Source organism: Zosterops lateralis (genome assembly GCF_965231275.1).
Source record: "Zosterops lateralis genome assembly, chromosome: 8".
NCBI lineage: Eukaryota > Metazoa > Chordata > Aves > Passeriformes > Zosteropidae > Zosterops > Zosterops lateralis.
Genome location: NC_139768.1, coordinates 34,021,163 through 34,043,034, shown reverse-complemented (window position 1 = coordinate 34,043,034; position 21,872 = coordinate 34,021,163). Strand labels below are relative to the sequence as shown.

Genomic DNA, 21,872 nt, shown 5'->3' with positions numbered 1-21,872 from the left:
TTGCTGGCCAGAGGGGTTGGGACTCGGATGGCGTGGGTAAACAATGAGGAGAGAGACAATCCCTTTGGGAGTCAGTGTCTGACTTAACGAGCCAGCAGCTATTAAAAGATGAATAGAGGAGAAGTGAACCGTGCTTTCTGGCTGCTAGTGTGGCTTATTTTCTTCTTTCTTTTCTCTCGAAGATCAAAGGCCTAATTTTAGAACAAGCCCTATTTATGGACTGCTCAGCCACTCTGTCTGCTTTACTCTTGTTCTAGAATAATGGAAAATAAATAGAGCTGGCAGGATCTCCTGGTGTCCAGAGCTCATACCTGATGCAATGCAGGAGGAGAAAAAAAGAAAAAGACTTTTCCTAGCAGAGGTTTGTCTCTGCAGAGGAAATTCCCCTCCCTCAGCTCTTGCATTCTTTCCTCGTGATCACAAGCTGAAAAAATGTGACCTGTGACTGCTCCTGATGTTCAGCACTATCTCCGATCCCTGCCTTCTTGACACGCCACAGCTGACAGGACTGGGCAGAGTCCTCTTTCCAAGACTGGTGCTGAGTATGGATTTGAATGTTGGTTTGTGTGCCTGTGGACTATACTCCTGTGTATACAACACACCATGATCCGTTGTACTTTTTTCTTTTTATAATAGCATGAGATTGTTGGGTCCGCTCCAGGCTATGAACAGATGTAGCCAGACATCCTTGCTACTGACTGGTTGCCTCTGCCCCTTCCCTGGATCTCCAGATGGTTTTCTACTGCTCAGTAGTTGTGTTTGTTTCCTCACATTTCTTGGTACTCCTTTCCCCTTTTCCCCTTCTCCCCCTGTTGTTTTTCTAATCTATCAAAATAATTTTTAATTGTTACCTTGTTCTGCAAAATTCAGGGTGACAATTGTCTGCAGTAAGTGTGCTCTGTTCAGCTGAACAGTAACTGGGGGGGAAACACATTGCATGTAGGTGTAGTTTTAGAGTGAGCCTCTAATTTCCTAATTTCCCCATGAGAATGCCTTTTTTTTTTTTTTTTTTTTTTTTTTTTTTTTTTTTTTTTTTTTCCCTTCCCTCTCCTTTATGTCAGTATTTCACCAAGTTTTCTTGGGATGATGTTTCCACAGTCCATATTCCTTGATACAGTGGCAAAGGCTGTGTCAGAATCTGATGGTATAAGGAAGCTGCTCTTGCTGTAGGTGCTCTGTGCTGCCAGTTAAAGGCATCCTTCCAATGGGGCAGTCTGATACCCACACTGCTGCCTCTCAGATAAATCTGTCCTCTCCACAGATTTTGCAGTACTGAGGATCTTCACCGGTTTGAAGCTTTGGCTTCAAAGGAGAAGAATCAGTCCAAAACTTCTCTGCTGGGAATTGCACAAGAGGCATTCCAGCTGGGGGCAGGGGTCTGTGTCTGCTCTTTTACACAGCTGAAGCTTAATTGGTCCAAAGCTGCAGATAAGGGTGCAATGTGCAGAACCAGAGTCAAGTCATGCAGAAGTACTTGTCTCACAAGTGGGAGCGCTGAGCAGAGGGAAGAAGTCTCCTAAAACCGTTTAACTTTGCAGATTCCCGGCAATACTCGGCTGCAGGCAGCAGCGGTGGGAGCCTGTCAGCCCCTGGAATGAAGCGGGGCAGGCTGCGTAGCAACTGCGTAGAGAGGTGGTAACAATTCCCAAGTGGGGCAGTGACAAAATTGATTTTTCTCCCCTTCAGCTTGGCAGCTCTCCAGGTGCCTGCTCTGGCACAATGAAGTGTGTAGCTGGGGAGGGAGGGACTTTGGGTTGATGTGGGGAGGGGGGAGGGTGTGTGATACAAAGAGGCAGAAGTTTAATCACTGACCCGATCACACTGGATGGATTTATTTCTGGACTCAGTTTCCCAGGAACTCCACTATTCCACACTGGGGAAAATGCCTCTGCTGAAGTTTCTCTAGCTCCAGCTTCGTGAATAAAGATCTATCGCTTTGGAGTATTCACAGCAGCTCTGTCACTACTGACTCATCCATCTGCTTCAAGAAAATGTTTGCTGTCCACTTGCTAGCTTTCCATTTCACAAAGCTAAAAGAGGATCAAATAAAAAAGGTAAGATGCAGCGTTAGCTGATAGCTACTTTAAGAACTGTGTTACCCAGATACAGCGGGGTCTGCAGTACTTAATGCAGACCATATAATGGCATTATCCACTAAAACCATTCAGCCAAATGAGGTAGGAGGTGCTTAGACCTTAAACCACCTGACGAGTGTGAAAATACGTCTGGTAAGTGGTTTGGCCTTCACAGTTGTAAGTGTTCTCCCAGTAATGGAGCAAATTCTCCTCAGTAAGGGAAAGTGCTGAAGGTTTATCTGGCACAGTGTGGTAGAGCCCAGAGGACAGAAAGGATGACACTTGCTGAGTTGCTTTGCTAGTGTAGTGTGAATGATGGGATTTCTCAATCTGCACAGGAATCAGGAGTCACGCACGTAACAGGGATAGGGAAAACCCCTGTGGTCTTTGGTCTGGGTCTGCTGAGATTTGGGAAAGATTTCCAACTAGTGTTGGGGTTCCTGTGCCTCCTCTCTGTTTAGCCAAAGCTGGCTAATTGCTCTGATGTTTATAGGAGTGACCTTTAATTACAGTTGGAAAAGCTCAAGATGGCTCAGATCTGAAGCTATCAGTACTGGGAGTGAGCTGCCTAATGGTCACTATTCTCTAATCTACTTTCATTCCTGTGCTGAAATGGGTTTTTGGCTTATGTCCATTATAAGAGTGTGTGAGACCTGTAAGCTTCATTGGTCAGAGGTTCTCTGGTTTGTGACCCCTGTGGGCCCCTCTGTATTCCTGTTGTCTTCATTGAGTGCTGTCAGGTGGCCATTGCTGCCAGGTTTCCAGCCTGGTTTTCCAGCCAGCAGGAGCTGGGGCTGTCTGTGGATGCATGGTGGGAGATCCAAGGTCCTGATGCATAGATCTGCTTACTTCACTGAGCTCATGAGGAGTGAGCCCCTCTGGGTTCTCCTGTCTGTGTCCAAAATATGGAATGGCTTGTTCCAAGGAGGACATCTTCCATTCATTCTGTTTTGAAGAGAGGCATTCCAAGAGAGGTACTGGTATCTCAGCAATCAGATGTCTCTAACTCAGTCATAGCCCTTTTATCCCTAGGATTTAATGTGATCAGAAAAAGGCCTTGCTGCCCCTCCCTTCTGTGAGGAGCTGATCTCTTACCTAGACAGTACTATTTCTTCTTTCTTTTTACTAAGAAAGACCCTGTGGAGCAGTGCTTGGGTGTAGTGGGCTTTGCAGAGAAACATCCAGTTTATAGTTGAGTGAGGACAGTGGAGATAAGGGAGCAGAGGAATTCTGGCAAACTCACTTTCTGTGAGGTGCAAACTAGCCCTTCCTGAAGGCAAGAAACCACATGCTCCTCAGACTTCTCTTTGAGATAGCCTAGGGTAGGCTGCACAGAACAGAATTGATTTCTCTCTTATTAGAAAGAAGGAATGTCTTCCCACCTCTCCCTCCCCAGGCTTATTTACGCTGTGGTGTCAAAACCAAGAGCCTGCCTACCATGAAAACAGTGCTATTTCCATAAATGAGACAAGGCACTGTTCCTGTGTTGTGGGAGGGGGGCAACCAGTTTAGTTTAGCACAGCCTGGCCCTTCCTGTGTTTACAAGTAAATGATTATGAGATCAGGGCCTTGCTCTGGTTGTAAATCAGGCTGGAGAGCCAGCAGGCTTTCCTGGACTCTGCCTTATCTAATTCCTTGGGGAGGACAGTCTGCTCCTATGGTTGTAGGTAAACAGGGTGGGGAATGCAATGTCTCTGGGCAGCAGGGAGCCTAGTGCATGTTCTCTGCAAACAGACATGATAATTTTTATTACTCTTGAGGATTTTTTTTTCCCCGCAGGGATTTCTGTCACAAGGCTATTTGGGTCTGTGTCAGTGTGCATGAGTGCTGTATGTCCCCAGGCACTGTATTTTCTCCAAAAAATCAGTATGGGTGCATAGGCTAAGATGATGGATCCTACACAGTGGTGGGGCCTCAAACAGACCCTTGGAGGAAATCAAGAGCTTGTGCAAACAACGGCTACAAAGACAAATCTGAATAATGGCCTTTTCAAGGCACAGCTGTATCCAAAGGCAGCTGCTGCTCTAGGACAATTGTATGTTGTAGTTTAACACTTTCTCCTGTATGTATGTTAAGTAAGTGCTGGAGTGACTTTCAGGATCCTGGCTCTTTCAGGTGGGTCATTGGTGACCATCAGTTTAAAATGCGACTGTGAATAGGTAATGAGTTTGTGCCTCATTAAAATAGGTGGCCAGTCCAAATTGTGGCAGAGACCAATTTACCTGCAACTGCACTGCCCTCTGTTTAAGCAAGACAATCTTTTAAATCCTGCCATATTGCTGGTGGGACTTGGTTTGTGTCCTTCCAACCCTCCAGACCTCCCTATGTAAATGGGACTGATGAAATGCTCTGAACAGATAAAGCACCATAATAACATAGCCCATGGTGCAAGAGCTGAGTGTCTGTAGTAGCAAAGCACTGGCAACTGTCCCACCTCTCTCCCCTGCCCACCTCTTCTGGCCCTGAGTCTCTTGTGGTGGGGAGTGGGATGCAAACTCAAATTACTCTTCAGGGGACATCCAGCTATTTGGAGCACCCAATTATCATACCTGCATCATGTCCATACAGACCCAAAGTCTGGCTCCCCAGTGGAAAAGCTTCTGGATGTTGAAAGATTCTTTTTTTTCCCCATGTTAATCCTTTGTTGTATCCAGCTATGTGGTTTTTAGGCCACACCACTTATAGCTCTGCAGGTACGTGTCAATCCCAGCAGCCCGTGGTCCTCAAGGAAAAAACCTTTCACTTTGCTCTGATGAAGCTGTTCATAAACACTGATCAGCTTCTCTGATCAGCCAGTTTATCTGAACGAGCTGCTTCATAGATACTTTTGAATTCTTTTATATTCAACTGGCTTCTCTTTTGACGTATTCTGTGAGTTATAGACCTTTAACAAAGGGTATTGATTGCACCCAAAAATGTGGTTTTGATGTAATCCTAGAATCACAAGAGAATGGAGAGCAGAGCTGGAGTGAGAAAAAGGCTTTGAGTTCTAGCCTGGCATGCCAACAAGGTTAATTGTCTGTGGAGTGAAGCAGTAGCTGAATAGATGTTTTTGGGTTGTGGCTGACACGCTTGGGTACTGATGGCATTTTCTGGACCTGCCTCAGAGAGGTCAAATTCTCATCAGATTGAGATACTTTGCAGCTCTAGTTCATTACATCTATAGCAGGAGAGGATGGTGTGAAAAACAGCTTGTCAGGGTCTCAAGCAAATCTCATGGACTTAGATTGTCATGTTACTGAGCCATCAGAAAAGATGGCCAGCTTTTGGGCACTAATTCACCAAGGCTGCATTAAACATTTTCAAAACAAAGTATTTTTAGAAGACTGCATGTTCTGATGATGACTTGAAGCTTGCTTGCACTGACAGTCAAGAGAAATTAGGTGCTGAGGTTGAAAACGAAACGAACAAGCAACAGCTGCTGAGCACCAAGGAGCATGCCTGGCTCTGAGTAACACCTTCCATCTTTGCAGGTTGACAGGTACCTGTACCAGCTGCGCCTGTCTGACGATGTCCTGCTGGATGTGATGACTCGGTTCCAGGCCGAGATGGTGAAGGGCCTGGGCAGAGACACCAACCCCACGGCAACAGTGAAAATGCTGCCGTCGTTCGTGCGCTCGCTGCCCGACGGCTCCGGTGAGTGCCCCTGCTCCAGAGCAGCAGTGAGTCACTGCCGGTACTGCAGCATAGCACAGCAGAGACACAGGACGGGCAGTGCCTCTGCCTTACTGCCCATCTCACTGAGAAAGCACGGGGGTGTATATTGAGCCTGGGGGAATGCTGGCAGAATGGATTTTTTTTCCATGCACCAGATGGATTTTGACCTATTGCTGCTTGTTTGAGGAAAGGACCTAGCAAGTGCTCAGGAACAGCCTGTCCCGTCTGTTCCTAGTTCAGGCCTTGCTGCAGGAGCTGTGGCTGGACATGGCAAGGGCAGCCTCTACAGCTCAGAGCCTGCAGTGCAGTGTACTGTGGCCTGGCTGCCTTGGAGCTACAGGGAGGGCAGGATGCTGGAGTGAAACCCCTCAAATTGCTAAGTGACAGCAACACGGCATCCTCAGAGCTGTGATCCCCAAATTCTGCACTGCTTTTTCTAATTCCCCAAAAAGTGATCCCTTCTGCTCTTCCTCGCCTTCTGCATTGGGAAAATTTGCTTCTGTGTGGGGTCTATGAGGAAACTGCTCTGCTTCTTCAGCTGAGACTCGAAGAGAGAAAGTGCAGTAGTGTCTTCTGGGAGGATGTGACATGAGGTAGGAACCCATCTGGTTTAGAGAAATATGCACATCTAAAATGACTCCTCAGCTGGCTCCTGGCAGTGCAGCCTGGCAGAAAATTGCACTTTTCCCAGGTTTAACCAAGTCAATTTGTGCAGGATTCTGTGTCTCACCTAGGTCAGGACTTGGTGTAAACTAGCTGTGCAGAAAACTGAAATGTTAGCTTTTTACCTTATTTCCACATGACTTCATTCCTTCTGAAAATATGTTCCCTGCAGTTAAATGAGGAATAACAGCTTTAATGGCATAAAGAAGACATTTGAAGACAAGTCCCTTGAAATGAGGCATGTCTGAGAGAAATTATGCACAAGCTGCCTGGATGGAAGGGGGCACTCTTCCTTTGCTGCTAGCTTCATCAGAGAGAAAGAAGTAGTTTCTTAACCCTTGCAATCTCAGTGACATTCACTAGTCCTGATGTCTCACAGGTCTCTGATGCTGTCCTGGAAGCAGGGAGCTCCTGAGGCCAGGAGACTTGGAAGATCACATGTAGTGACATCAGTGTTGCAAGAGTTGATGTTCCTCAAGGCCAAGGTTGGACAGTGTTCTCCTGGCCTGTGTGGCCTTTCCTATGTGTTAAGGATGTGCTGAAGCATCAAGCTGGGCTATATCTTATTGACACGCTGCCTACTCTAAGCATCACATTGATTTTTCTGGTTTTGCTTTCTCGAAAATTCCTTGTTGGTTATTTTGCTTCCAGACAGGTTAAAACTTCCAGCAAGTTTAAACAGCTCAAACTTGGTTGGTTATTCCCAATTTGCAATAGCAATTAACTTTGAGATTTTTTTTGATGCACTCGGTGTTGCTGCCTGAAATTACTTATATAGAGCATCTTTAATTTTTCATTGTTTAGGGATTAATGGTATGACTAATGTCACAGTCTGCCTCCTCACCTTTGATAGCTGGCCATAGTATTACAGGTAGAATTTCCTGCTTCCTTCCCTTTCAGGACCTGATTTAATAAAATTTAATCACATGTTTGGACTGTGGAGCAAAGATCATGGAAGGCTTGGCACATACCACTGCATTTTCCTTTTGGGAAAGGCATTTTCCTGTGTGTGGGATAAACACTTGTTTTATTGTAGCAGTGAGGCCAAACTGTCCTTCCATCTGAAGTTTGCTGGTGGAGTTGTATGTGTCTGAGCAAGTCTGTGGAACAAAATGGTACTTTCATAGAAGCACCAAAAGACATTTGAAAAGGATTGTGTTGGTTGACTTCATGTAGCAAATTAGCTTTGCCTCAGTTGGAATTTGACTTCTGCACTAGAGCTGAGTCGTAACATATGCCTCCAAATCCTGCATCCTCTACTGGATACAGGTAATGGTCTCACATTCCAATTGTCCCATATTTCAGGTGACAGTTTTGCAGCCTCTGTATGCTCTGGTTGGCTTTGGGCCTTTCTTGCTGAAAAGCTCATCCTTCTGCAGCTTGAAAAATATGCTGCTGTGGAACGAGCAGGGCTGGCAAAGCCAAACTGCCAAATAAAAATTGAATTAGCTATTACACAGCAAGCTAAAAGGAGTGACCTGATAGCCTTGCTTAGGGTTTCTAACTCTTTCTGATGCTCCAGGCCCACAGGATAAGGATCTGCCATGATGGGGCAGGAGAGCCTGTGACTGTGGTGAGGGAGGGTCCTGGGCTGTGGCCATCAGCAAGGCCCCTGAGCCACGCTTCTTGGCCATCCCCAGTGATGGATGCCCACTTGTGTTGCAGAGAAGGGCGACTTCCTTGCTGTCGACCTGGGTGGTTCCCAGTTTCGTGCCCACCGGGTGAAGGTGTTTGCTGACGGGAAGCAGAGCAGCCAGCTGGAGAGCAAGTTCTACCCCACACCCAAGGAGGTCACAGAGGGTAATGGGACCGAGGTAGGGCACTGCTGCTGTGCTGCTGCTGTGCTGCTGCTGTGCTGCTGCTGTGCTGCTGCTGTGCTGCTGCTGTGCTGCAGAGCCTGCCTGCAGGACACAGCCCAACTGTCCTCTCATTTTGTGCAGCTCTTTGATTACATTGCTGACTGTCTGTCAGACTTCATGGAGACCAAAAACCTGAAGCACAAGAAGTTACCCCTTGGCTTTACATTTTCTTTTCCATGCAAACAGACCAAACTGGAAGAGGTAAGATACACAAAGAAATACTCTTGTCAAGCTGAGCTCCTTGCAGAATCTGGAGAAGCTGTTGAATGTGGGTGTTACCCTGTGGCTTTTATATGGGGTCATGTTTACACAGCTCTCTGAAGAAGGCATAGATTACTTTTAGCATTTAACTAGACTTGACTACCATTCAGCTATTCATTTCTCATCTCAAGGCAGCATCATCTTCAAACTAAAGCTATTCTACTGCTTTATCAGTACCAAATTCTACAGGAACCACATGCCCTTGTATTAACACTGTTAGAAATAGACATGTTCTTTTGTGTCTTGAAGCATCTTTATTTTTTTAATCACTTTCAGTGACTTTTTTTTATTTACAGTTGATTCTGAATAGGAAATACCTGTAGCTGAGCTGCTTGAGATACCTCTTGTGGAAACGAAGAGCTGGTTGCAATTATTTTGCGTTCTCTCTTATTTGTAACCTCTCTTATTTCTAGGGGTCTTTGCTTTGGGTTCCAGTCCTGCAAATGCTTTTTGCTTAATGCAATTAGGCTGTGATCAGCATAGGAAAAGCACATGTGCTTTAAATGAAGCAGAGGGAGAAACATTTACATAATTGGGACTTTATGACTGTACCCTTTTGGTAGTGTTGGCACTGACAGGCACCCCAAGGTAAGATGTTCTGCTCTGACTTATTTTGGCTCAGTTTTAATGTGTGGAGAGACACACTGGACTTCTCCATAACCCTTTAGTCTTGACTGGCTCTGTGGTTTGTGTGCTAAACTTTGTGTGCTTTTGGGTCACTGCACTGTTACTTTTCAGGGGGTTCTTCTTGCGTGGACAAAACACTTCAGGGTCCGAGGAGTTCAGGACACAGATGTGGTCAGCTCTCTGCGCAGGGCCCTTCAGAAGCACAAGGCAAGTTCTGTACCTGCAGCAGCTGAACCTGAGTGGCCTTGGAACGTCCTCCTGGGAAATCAGCTCTTGGTGTGTGGGTTCTGAGAGCTCTCAGACATCTTTCAGGGATGGTCAGTAGCAAGTGCCCAGCATGCCTGTAGATCTGAATCTCAGACTGCCCCAGTAACAGCAAGGGCAGCTGCACACTGATAATCCAGGCTGGCTGTGGCAGCTCACCACTGTGGCCCCACTATCCCAGCCCAAGGAAATCTCTTGTGAAACTACTGGGTGAGATATAAAACACTCAGTAATTTCATGCACTGTGTTTTACAGCCTGGCTTGTGAGATGAAGATTGGTAGGGGTTGGGTTTGGGTTGTCATCCCAAATCAGCACACTTAACTCTACCAGGGCTTGTCTGTCCACTTCAGTCTGTAGGATGGAGCCATTGATTGCAATTTTTAAGGTCAGCAGTAAGACATAATTAAATCTGCCCTTGAACTAGCAAGTGGCCTTTGAAAAAAACTGTGGTTTAATATTTTGGAAAGCCTTGCTTTCGTGTTTGGTGCTATTGGTAGCACCAGCTAAGAAATAAAAGTCATCTTTCCATATCTTGATGACTTCATAGGAAGAGGAAATTCTGTTTTCTCACATGGTAAAAATCCAGATTTTGGTTTACTTATTTTTCTGCATCAGTCTTGTAATTATTAGTAACAAAGGATCTGAAGCTTTCTGGGTGAAGTGTGGCCTCCTCCTGGCATTGGCATTTGAGTTACAACAATCCTTTGATAAATGTGAAAGGAAAACTGCACAGCCTTGATGGAGGGACTTTCTACTTGAGTGTTGTATTGCTGCACAGCTGTAGCTGCATTTATGTGTGTTCTCTGTCCCATTTGGTGGGCTCTGCTCAGGTGGTAGGATGTTATACTTTTCACACAGCCTGAAAGCAAAATATCATGACATTCACACCAATAACATGTCACTTTTCTGGCAAACGAGGTAGGATCGGGGAGAAACAAATCCTTTAAGCAAAGAGGTTGGTGAAACACTTGAGAATTCAGAGAGATTTGTAACTTTACAGGGTTGTGGGAAGAGTGTTGTAAAAAGAAGCAGTGTCTTTCAACCGAGAGTTTTCCTGAATGAGGCCTTCAAAGTGCAACCCAGGGAGTATGTCTGCATGTCAGTGCTTTATCATGCAGGAGAGTTTCTGAGCTTTTTTCCCTGTTAATTACTCATCTTTATGCTGTTAGGACATAGATGTTGATGTTTTGGCACTGGTCAATGACACAGCGGGAACCATGATGACTTGTGGATATGATGACCAGCGCTGTGAAGTTGGACTCATAATTGGTAATTTTTTCTGTTCACCATGAAGGGTTTTTTCCCCTCTCATTTGTTGAATTACTACATAATCTGGAGTAGGAGGGAGTTTCACAATACAGGAAAGGGCAGAAAGAAAATGGAAAAAACAATGGTTGGATTTTCAAGCCTGGCTGCCTTCTGTAAAGCAGCTGTTTTTATGCTGATCACATTGCCATCAAATACCACAGTCCCCATTTTGTCTGGGCTCAGTTGTGACCAGCATACTAAACTTTTCTGCTGACTGTATAGAAAATTACTGTGTCTGTCCAGAGAAAGCTGAATTCCCCTCACGTCTGGTAGTTAGTACCAGCTATGCTTTCCACAATTTTTCCATTTCATGCACCGTGATGCCTTTTATTAGGTACACAGAAGTACATTTGAAAAAAAAAATGTTTTTAAACAAGTCAAGCCTTAGAATAATTTTAGGGTTTTTCCATTCACTGTGAAATGATGATTTCACAGGTGCAGGTGGCCTATATTAGCATCCTGTGCCACAGGGTTATGTATTTGTATTTTTTTCCAAAGACAATATACTGACTTATTCCCAAATATGTGGACTTAAACAAAAAGCACAGATGGAACAAATGGTAGTTTCTCCAATACCCACAGGGACTGGCACCAATGCATGCTACATGGAGGAGATGAGGCACATCAGCCTGGTGGAGGGGGATGAAGGGAGGATGTGCATTAACACAGAGTGGGGAGCCTTTGGAGATGATGGTGCTTTGGATGACCTCCGCACAGAGTTTGATCGGGAGCTGGATCTGGGATCTCTCAATCCTGGAAAACAACTGTAAGTGATTCCCTGACTGACCTGCACTCCGAGTTCTCAGACTGCTTTTCCAGTGTTTGCCAAGAGCTCCTTTGGAGCAGGAATTGTCTTAAGTGAACCTGAGATGACTTAATGCTGGTTCTGTCTAACCCAGATCTTTCCCTTCTGGGAAGGGTGAGTACCTTTCACACCTCCCTGCTTCAGGCCAAGGGAAGCTGGTACAGTTGCTCAAGTGCTGTTAAAAGCAGGTGGTTGATCCGGTATGATCCTGTGGAGGGCTAAAGAGAGGAGCTGGTGAACTGCTGAAATCCTTCCTGTTCTCTATTCCAGATTTGAGAAGATGATCAGCAGCCTGTATTTGGGGGAACTTGTAAGACTCATTCTCCTAAAAATGACAAAGGAAGGTCTGCTCTTCAATGGGAAAGTGTCAACAGCTCTACTTACTAAGGGCAAGATTGAAATGGAACACGTGTCTGCAATGGAAAAGTAAGAACTTGTAATATGCTCTTTGAGAGTAGCCACACTCAAAGCTAGTTTTTCACAAACACAGCAGTGATAATGAAAGTGTAGTTAAAATTTGATCCTGAACTGTTCAACCTGATTTTGCTTTTGCAGAGGAGAGAAGTTGACCTTTCTAGGGGCAGGAATTGGTGCAAGATGCTGTAAGATAGTTTTAGCAAAGTACCACAGTAGCAAGTGTATTGATAAACATCCCAGATGCAGGTTGTTTAAATAACCTCTCTGGAGACCAGAGTGTGTGGAATGACTGCTGCAGTTTTCAGCCTCTCTGATGTGGGAATATTTGGGCTGTAGTGATTTAGTACAGATTATAGATCAATTAATGGATGACTATATAAAAAACTTGGATTCTGGTGTTTTGAAGGGGAATCCTGGTCCTCATTGTCACTCCAGGAATTTTTTTGTTGTTGTTGTTGTACTGAGGGAAGCTGTATATCAGTATATCAATTCCTGTGCTCTCCTTCTTTGAACTGTTTTATCCCATTCTCTTCTTGACTAGTTGATTGGTCTCACCAAATGCTGAACCCCAGGAAGTAGCCTCTCTCCTCTGGGTACTTTTGGGAGTGCTGTGGGAAACACATTACTGGTTTATGGGAACCAATTATGATGCTGTCTGATAGGTTGTGTTGTGGTCTCCTCTCATTTCTTTTTGAGCCAAGGTGTTGATTTATATGTCTTTGCATTTGGTAATGTATTCTTTTCTTTTGGGGCTTAGGGACAAGGAAGGTCTGAGCAACACAAAGGAGATCCTTACAGACCTGAACCTGTTTCCGTCTGAGGAGGACTGTGTTGCTGTTCAGCATGTCTGCACCATCGTCTCCTTCCGCTCGGCCAACCTCTGTGCTGCCGCTTTGGCAGCCATCCTCACCCGCCTCATGGAGAATAAAAAGCTGCTGAGGATGAGAACCACTGTTGGGATTGATGGGGGACTCTATAAAACCCATCCCAAGTGAGTAACTAAAGAGGATTTGATAATTGCTGGCTGCATGTTGTTGTTGCTAGGAGCCTCCATCTGCCTGTGTGTGTGTTTTAAGAGAACCATCGGTTTTGCTTCAGCTTTGGGGTGAGATCTAACTGGCTTTGTTATTGCAAAGCTGTCCCAGGAGCTTTAGGATTTGGAATGGGGTGGGAAAAACATGACACCTGGAATAATAGTGTTGGAGGAAATGCTGTTGATTTCTCGAGCGACTCCTGGGCCTCTAAGATACTGGTGGTTCACTGTGACTTCCCTTCCCTTCCCTTCCCTTCCCTTCCCTTCCCTTCCCTTCCCTTCCCTTCCCTTCCCTTCCCTTCCCTTCCCTTCCCTTCCCTTCCCTTCCCTTCCCTTCCCTTCCCTTCCCTTCCCTTCCCTTCCCTTCCCTTCCCTTCCCTTCCCTTCCCTTCCCTTCCCTTCCCTTCCCTTCCCTTTTTTTGAACCTGTGCTTTCCCAAACTGGAAGCTTTCTCCAGCCGTTCTCCCACACGGCTGGAGGCCTGATGGCAGTCAGAGATGAAGCAGCCGTGCCCGAGAGGCGGCGAGAGGCTGAAGGAACGCTCTGTCCCCGCAGATACGCCAAGCGGCTGCACAGGGCGGTGCGGAGGCTGGTGCCCACCTGCGAGGTGCGGTTCCTGCTGTCGGCGGGTGGCAGCGGGCGCGGCGCCGCCCTGGTCACGGCCGTGGCTCTCAGAGTGGCCGCCCAGCGCCGCCGCCTCCGCGCCGCCCTCCAGCCCTTCCTGCTGCCCCTGCCCGTCCTCCGCCAGGTCAGGGACAGCATGAGGGCCGAGCTGGAGTACGGGCTGAAGAGGGAGACGCAAGCCGAGGCCACGGTGAAGATGCTGCCCACGTACGTCTGTGGGATGCCAGATGGAACAGGTGAAGTGTGGGCCTGAGAGAATTTTAGCTAAGCAGCTGTGAGCTTTTTCCCAAGGAAAAGTTTGTCAAGAAAGCTTTTTCTCGAAATAATCTTGGTAAACGACTATCCTTTCCCAAAACAACCTTTGTCCAGCTGGTGTTTTCTGTTCCTCTAGTTTAACCAATGGTATTAAAGAGGTGTCGTTCCTATTCACCAATCATGTTAAGTCTGTATCAGAACACCTTATAAAAGGTAGCAAGAATTTAGAAAAAAACCCCTTCTTTTTCTATACCTTTTTCCTTCTGAATTATTTGGAGTCTTTCATGTCCTACAGCAAGAGCGAAGTTAGTTTCTGATCACCTGCAGGCGGTTCAGGAAAGTTGCTTATCTATTTTTGGTGAGGAGAGGGAAGATGCTGATCAATCTGGGACATGCCAGGGGAATTTGTGTTGTTAAACCGGTGCTTCCTGCTATGTTATCTGTTATCTTCAGCCTCATGCTAGTAGAGACTTGATGGAATAAATGCCACAGGAAACAGTGTGCTATAGTCATCAATATTCTGACTGGCAAACGTGCTTGGAGAAGTGCCAAAATGAAATACCTTTCTTCTCCTTCAGAGAAAGGGAAGTTCCTCGCCCTTGATCTTGGTGGCACAAATTTCAGGGTTCTGCTGGTCAAAATCAAAAGTGGGAGAAGAAGATCAGTGCAAATGTATAACAAAATCTTTGCCATTCCTCTGGAGATTATGCAAGGGACAGGAGAAGAGGTAATCTTAAATGAATGTTTAACTGATCCAGCCAAGGCCCATTGTATGGGATTGCTTGTGAGATTTATATGGTGCTTCTTTCTTTCCAGCTCTTTGACCACATTGTCCAGTGCATAGCAGACTTTCTGGAGTATATGGGGATTAAAGGTTCTCGGCTTCCTCTGGGCTTCACCTTCTCCTTCCCCTGCAGGCAAGACAGCATTGACCAGGTAAGAACTGTGGCACAGAATGGGTTCAGATGGCAGCTCTGCATCTGCTTGTTACATGACATCATTTTGGGCAAGGGTGACTTGTTGGTTTGGAGAATTTATTACTTTACCTTGCAAATTAGTTGTGTTTCATGAGAAAGTTACCGTCTTGTGTTATCCACTGCCTATGGGAGGCAGAACTTTCACTTCTTGTCACTGGTAAGTGGTGGACGTGACTTGCTTTTGTTCTGTAATGGCTAAGCTCTCATGCCTGCAAAATGAAGTGCATATTTTTAATAACCCAGGAATCTCCTTATGCTGCCTTAACTCTTCAATGGCAGGAGATAACAAATGGCTCCTTCTGTTTGCTCAGCTATAATCCAGGTTGTTTTCTAAGCTGTGCTGCACATCTCTGACTGTGTAACTTCTGCACTACATTAGCTTCTTTTGTTGAGTGTCAGTGGACAGACCTGAACTTACTTGCTCAGCTTGGAAGAGCTGACTTTTTGACAGATATAATATTTTTAATCTTTTCAGATTTTATGTAAGAAAAGATTATTTTTATGAATTTCCAAGAGGGGCAGGGGATGTTGTGCTGCTTAGTTCAAATCAAATATATAGGATATTGGGGAAATGAAAGACTGCTACTTCATTGAATATTTTTATGTCCTGGTGGGGTTCCTAATAGCTTCTAAGCTGGAAGTTAGTCTGCTCTGTCTCAATTTTCAGCTCACAGTAGTGAGTATAGCAGTAGGACTTGGCCTTTTGTGGAGACATGAATTCATATGCCTTCTAAACCCACAGCATAGCATTTAGGTCTTGACAAATGATTAGGAAGCAAATTCCACAGTATTGGTGGCAATTTGAGACACATCTGTTTCAGGGTCCCATAATATGTTGTTCTGTGTGTTTGGTCTCTTATTATTGCTAGAACTTGAGGGTGTTTCTTAAGAGCAGCTTTTTCTCCCAGTTGTCTTCTATTTTTTTTTTTTTTCCTTAGTTGGACAGACAGTTCAGAGCCAGTTAGGAAGTGTAAAGCTAATTATTTCATGTATCTTGGACATCAACTTCTGTCAGGCCAGGTCATTGTCTGAAAAGAAACAAATTAGTGTTGCCTGCAGCTGGGAGATCATACCAAATGTCCTTCAGTAAATGACCAAAAAAATTAACAGTAGATGTTCATTAATGTTTGGTGGGTATTTAATGATTTAGAGCAAAAGGATTTTTTGCAGTCTTTCCCTCACAGGTAATACAGTGGCTGTGTGCACAGGAGGTGAGATGAGGTTTTCCAAATGAGATTTAGAAGGTACTGAGTGCAGTGCCTTGATAAATAGCTGAGTAAACTTGGAGCCACTACCATCAGAAGCAGAGTAACAAAGATACTCTTGCACAGCCTGAACTAGACACCCACAGTAACCTGTCCAGGGAAATATATGATTTGGAACAAAAAAAAAAGGCAAAAAAAAAAGCATTGGGGTGGGAGGCAAGAAAAAGCTGATGCTTGCAATGTACAGTCTGCTCTTTGTCTTCACTTATGACTTTCTTTCTCTTCTGTTTCAGGGAACACTTGTGGGATGGACAAAAGGATTCAAGGCAACAGACTGTGAGGGGGAAGATGTTGTTGATATGCTAAGAGAGGCCATCAGGAGAAGAAATGTGAGCTGATTTTTTTCTGCTCATTTTGGTGTATTTAATGCGCCCTCACTCTTCCTCTTGTTTTCCACTACTGACCTTGACTTGTGTTTTAGGAGTTTGACTTGGACATTGTAGCAGTGGTGAATGACACTGTTGGGACCATGATGACTTGTGGATATGAGGATCCAAACTGTGAGATTGGCCTTATTGCAGGTACAGTGATTTTCAAGTGACCACTGTGAGAAGGAAGCCCCTTTACAGAGCTGGGCTTTGGGATCTGTAAACCAGCACCTTTTGTTTGAGTTTGATATGTGGTGTTATTAGTCACTTGGGGCTCTCAGCAGATTTGTGTGGCATTCAGCAGGAAACTTAACAACATCTGTAGTAGATAAGTTCCTGAACCTGTTGGACTTTTGATCATATCTCTGATGGTGCCTAGCAAGACTGTGTGCAGGGTAAAAGAATACAAGCAGATAGAGCATGAATTCTTGTTTTGACAAGTGTATCCATAGTCACTGTGTAGCCAGGTCATAGACCAGGAAACAAGCAAGTATTTTTAAAAATCTGAATGAATTCTTGTTGGGCTTTTTAGATTATTCCCCCAATAGGTTCCTCCAAGTTTTGATCCAGAATATTATCTAAGCACAGGATCATAGAATGGCCTGTATTGGAATGGACCTTGAAATTTGAGATATGGCAAGGAGAACTTTAAGATGAGCACTGCAATAATCTTCCATAAGTTTCTGGTGCTGCATCACTTTTCAAGCTGAAGTCTTGTCATTTCTTTCCTTCTAGGAACAGGCAGCAATGTTTGCTACATGGAGGACATGAAAAACATAGAAATAGTGGAAGGGAATGAAGGAAAAATGTGCATTAATACAGAATGGGGAGCATTTGGTGACAATGGCTGCATTGACCACATCAGGACAAAATATGATAGAGAAGTAGATGAAGGCTCACTAAACCCAGGGAAACAGAGGTAAACGTGGTGGTCCTGATGCCAAGAGCCTGATGAAGTCAGTCTTCAAGAGACACTGTCTGCTTTTTAAAATGTGGTTAATGAATGAATAATCAGAAAGGAAATTTTAATATTGCATGTCTTTTGTTGCTTGGTAAGTAACCTAGATATCAAAAAAAAAAAAAAAACAAATGAAAGAAAAAACCAAAGACATATATTGTTACCACAGCACTGTTTCCATCTTTTAAAGTGTTACCAAACACTGCAGCTTTTAATATTTCCCTGCAAAGTCTAGGCCATGCTTTGTTCCTCCTCTTATGGTGATTTTTCAAAGGCAAAATACAACTCAAGCAAGACCCTAAGCTGAACTTGACTGTTCTTTGTTGGGCAAAGACAGTATTGATTAGGTGTGACTCACTGGTGAATGCGTGCAGGGACAGGGAGGAGTTTCACTTCAGTGTGGACTCTGGCTTTAACACTATATCCTGCTTAATATTGCAAAGGGGTTTTTTCTACTTCTGTTGCCATTTGGCATAGGCAAATATATTGTAATCGATGTTTGTACTTGAAGTCTCTGCAACAGATTTTTGATGATTGAAAAATGGAGTTTAATGGCTATTACTTTGCAAGCTTGGGCTGCTTTTTTTGGAGTTCATGGGGCATGAACATAGCACTCATGTTAAACAGAGCTATCTCTTTAAATGAACATTTTTATTCCTCTTTTGACCCAACAGGTATGAGAAAATGACCAGTGGAATGTACCTAGGTGAAATAGTAAGGCAAATTTTGATTGACTTAACCAAACAAGGGCTGCTGTTCAGAGGACACATTTCGGAATCACTCAGGAAAAGAGGCATATTTGAAACAAAATTCCTGTCTCAGATTGAGAGGTAAAGTGCTTAGATTTACATGGTTTAAATCCTTAAAGTCTTTTGGGACACCTAGAAAACAGTCTTTTGCGAGTGTGTGGAGCCCTTTCCTTCAAGAAGTCAATTAAGTCAGTTATGGTTTTCTTCTTTGTACATCCCTCGCCTCTGGAATAAAAGTTAAAAATGAGAAACTGGGGGAGTTAGAGAATTATTTTTGTAGTTATAGGAATTATCATTTCCTGTCCACACAACTGGGTTATCTCGGATGCCTTAGCCATCAAGCTAAGTGTTTCTTGTGGGACTTAAAATAGTACTTATTTAAGAAAGTAAGAAGTCAGTGATAGATGAATATGTGTTTACCTATGTATCTGAGCATGGCTGTGATAGTCTCTATGTCGCTGTTCAAAATACGAAAGAACCACACTCACCATCAGAAGTGAGAAGCAAAAAAAGGCAGTTTATTATGATTTTAAATAGGAATTGGAATTTGATCAAGGATTGGGAGATGAGAGGACCACCTCTCTGACCCCAGTGGTCAACTCAGAAGTCCATCACTTTGTCCTTCCCCCTAGAAAGAATGTTGTTCACAAAAAAATCAGTTTTTGTTTATGTTTAAATGGTGAGAAAGCTCCAGTAGAACTAGAAACAGTCAGAAGACTGAAGAATCAGGTGACAGCCTCTAGGCTATTTGAAACTCTTTCTGCTGTGGAAAGTCTTGAAAGGCATGTCTCAGCCTTGAGATCTAAAGTAGCAGTCAGGTGGCTGATGTGGCTCTGCTCCCTGGTGACTTTGGGAGTTGAATGAGTGACTGCTGTTCATGCCCTCTGGGGATGCAGCCTAACACTGCAAAGGGCATGGCAGGAGCAACGTTTCAATCTGAATTCAGACAGAAAGCTGCCTTAAAAGAACTGGAGGGTGTTAGAGCTGAGGTGGCCCCATTTCCTTTGATCACCCCTGTCTGAGGTGCTGGAGCTCTCCCTGACCCACTGCTCCGTGTGCTTCCCTGCGCAGTGACCGCCTGGCCCTCCTCCAAGTGCGGCGCATCCTGCAGCAGCTGGGGCTGGACAGCACGTGTGACGACAGCATCATCGTCAAGGAGGTGTGTGGGGTGGTTTCCACAAGGGCTGCCCGGCTCTGTGGGGCAGGGCTGGCCGCTGTTCTGGAGAAGAAGAGGGAGAACCAAGGTGTGGAGCGCTTGCAAATCACTGTCGGTGTAGATGGGACTCTGTACAAGCTCCATCCACAGTGAGTACCTTGGTACCACTTCCCTTTGCTATTTGCTGGTTTGCACTGTGAAAACATACCAAGCTGATATTTTTTGAGTATTTTCTGATGAGTTGGTTAAAAACTGGAGAGTGGGTAAGGATCTAACACATTTCCCTGCATTTTGTCATTTCCCTTTCCTAGCCATAGGATCAAAAATTGTAAAGTCAACTCCAGTTACCACTGGGAGGCTTTTTTCTCTGGGAAGTTGAGTGAACCTCATACTTATTTTCTAGTGTTTTGGCAGATTTCTGCAGTATCTGAGTCTCCCAGATGTAAAGCTGTCTTGAGTTTTCAGAGCTGGGTCAGTATTCTGTGAACAAGGCCTAGAAACAGATGCATTAGCTTTTGAGATGCGAGAAGAGAACCTCCTTCATGATCTCTGAAGATGTGGGCAGTGTATGGCATCATGTTGAACAAAATTCAAGTGGAGAAATAAAAATTAGAATCTGATTGTGTACAGAATTTTGTATCTTTCAAGAATACGAGAAAAAGCAAAAGAAAGCAGTGGCTGAGATTATGGTTCCTTGATTATAGGTGAATACAAAGATCTCAGCTCAGAAAGCAGCTGCTAAAATGTTCTGTTCTTCTCTTCCTTCCTTTTCAGCTTCTCTAGGGTCCTGCGGGAGACTGTGAAGGAGCTGGCACCTCAGTGTGATGTGACTTTCATGCTTTCTGAAGATGGAAGTGGGAAGGGAGCTGCCCTCATTACTGCAGTTGCAAAAAGATTGCATAACATTGGACAGAAGTAGAAATGAGTGGTCAAGTAATTTCAGCCCTGGCAGACGTGTGCAGTAGGGGTTTGCTGAGTGGTGATTCAGGATAGCTTTGCCAGACACCAGTACCTAAGGTACCTTTTTTCGGGGAGCAGCTGGTTTTGACCAACCAGGATTGTGGATTTTTGTCCTTTGGTCACCTGATTAGGTGTTTCTGCTCCCCACTGGCATTATGTCTTGGCATACCACAGGCTACTCAGTTCTGTACTTCCTGCAATGCATCTCTAATGCACATGGGAGAGTGAAAACAAAAACAAAACCAACCCAAATGTGTCTTTTTATAACATCTTAATTAAGCTACTACACCACAGCTGAGTCTATCACCAGTTTCTTAGGATTCGTGTGCTTAGTTTTGTCTTGGCCTGGCTCAAAGAATATTGAGATTTTGGTGTTGCATCTTATCTAGTGGACATATTTGTTCAGTGCTTCACAGGTTTTACAATAAATTTGCAGGTGAAATAAATGAGTCGGCTTTGGTCAGTGATGCTCCCCCTGCTGCTGCACTGGTTGCAAGTGTAATGTAATACTTCCCTGAGCACAGGAGGCATGTTTAATAGACAAATTTAAAGGAAAAAAAGTGATTCCATAGAATATCAGTTTGTGTCAAAACATATCAGTGCATCTGAATTGCATAAAGCTAAAGCAATGCTGGATGGATTCTGACTGTGACTGATTCTTTTGATACTGAAGGAAAGAGAGAATGTAGAAAGAGCTACAGAGTGCAATGTCTGTGTCAGGGCTACATAGAGGGTATCAAACAGGCCAACAAAATAGCTGTGGAGAGGGAAAAAAATCAACTGAATTTCTGAAAGTCTCCTTTTTGTTTTCCCTCTGTTATCTTCTTGCCTGTTCCTGAAAGAATTGTTTTAATTTTGTACAAAGGAGTTTATCCTTGGTTTTCATTTTCTGTTGCCTGCTGCTCCGCCTGTTTGTAGTCTGTAAATAAATCTGTGTTGTTGTGAGCCTTTGCTCCTTTGTCCAGTGCATCTTCTGGGTTGTGGGAAGAACATGCAGGTAAGTGGGAGCTTTCTTAAAACCTGAATCTTTAAACATAAACCTTTCCTTGAATCTAAATCTGTAAGGGTACTCAGCAGCATTCAGTGATTGTAAAGGTGGTTTGTGGATAGAGCTCATGGCCTTGTGTCACCAAATGTCCCTCACCTGATTTACCCAGAACAAACCAAAACAATAATATGGTAGAGAGAAGAGAGAAGCAGCAGATCTGTGTCCTGCCTCTTCTCTGTTCTCAAGTATTCCTATATCTCTTTCAATCCTGTCTTTGTGGGTATTTGCTTCCTAGTGGGCTGACAGCAGGAAGTGGGGCCAAGAAATGAATGGGCTTTAAGCCTAGTTAGGTCAAAAAGTAACTGTGGTGCAGGGGGATAAACAGTTGGGTTTATGTAATAACCTGTAACGAGGCTGCTGCTGGGTTTAAATTTAGCAATCACAAATTCAAAATTGGAAGCTACAGACTTTTGCTGTTTTGTAGTTTTTAAAAAAAACCAAAATGTGTCAACAGCTCTGTGTCTGTGTTGGAGTTATTGGATGGGTAGAAGATACTTGCAAATAATTTTCACTTCTGAAGGAATTCCTCTTGGTGCTGAGCT

At 44.4% G+C, this 21,872-nt stretch overlaps 1 protein-coding gene across 1 annotated transcript; it reads left to right on the top strand.

Moving 5' to 3' along the window:
• Nucleotides 1–1,451: 1,451 nt before the first annotated feature.
• LOC310912155 (hexokinase HKDC1-like) lies at nt 1,452–21,450 on the top strand. The gene is made up of 19 exons (XM_083866433.1): nt 1,452–1,632; nt 1,856–2,054; nt 5,549–5,711; nt 8,061–8,209; nt 8,336–8,455; nt 9,254–9,349; nt 10,577–10,676; nt 11,298–11,481; nt 11,791–11,946; nt 12,695–12,928; nt 13,526–13,830; nt 14,428–14,576; nt 14,666–14,785; nt 16,325–16,420; nt 16,513–16,612; nt 17,195–17,378; nt 18,092–18,247; nt 19,238–19,471; nt 20,097–21,450. The coding sequence occupies exons 2-19, from the start codon at nt 1,992–1,994 to the stop codon at nt 20,239–20,241; spliced, it is 2,754 nt and encodes a 917-aa protein (XP_083722559.1). The 5' UTR covers nt 1,452–1,632; nt 1,856–1,991; the 3' UTR covers nt 20,242–21,450.
• Nucleotides 21,451–21,872: the final 422 nt, after the last annotated feature.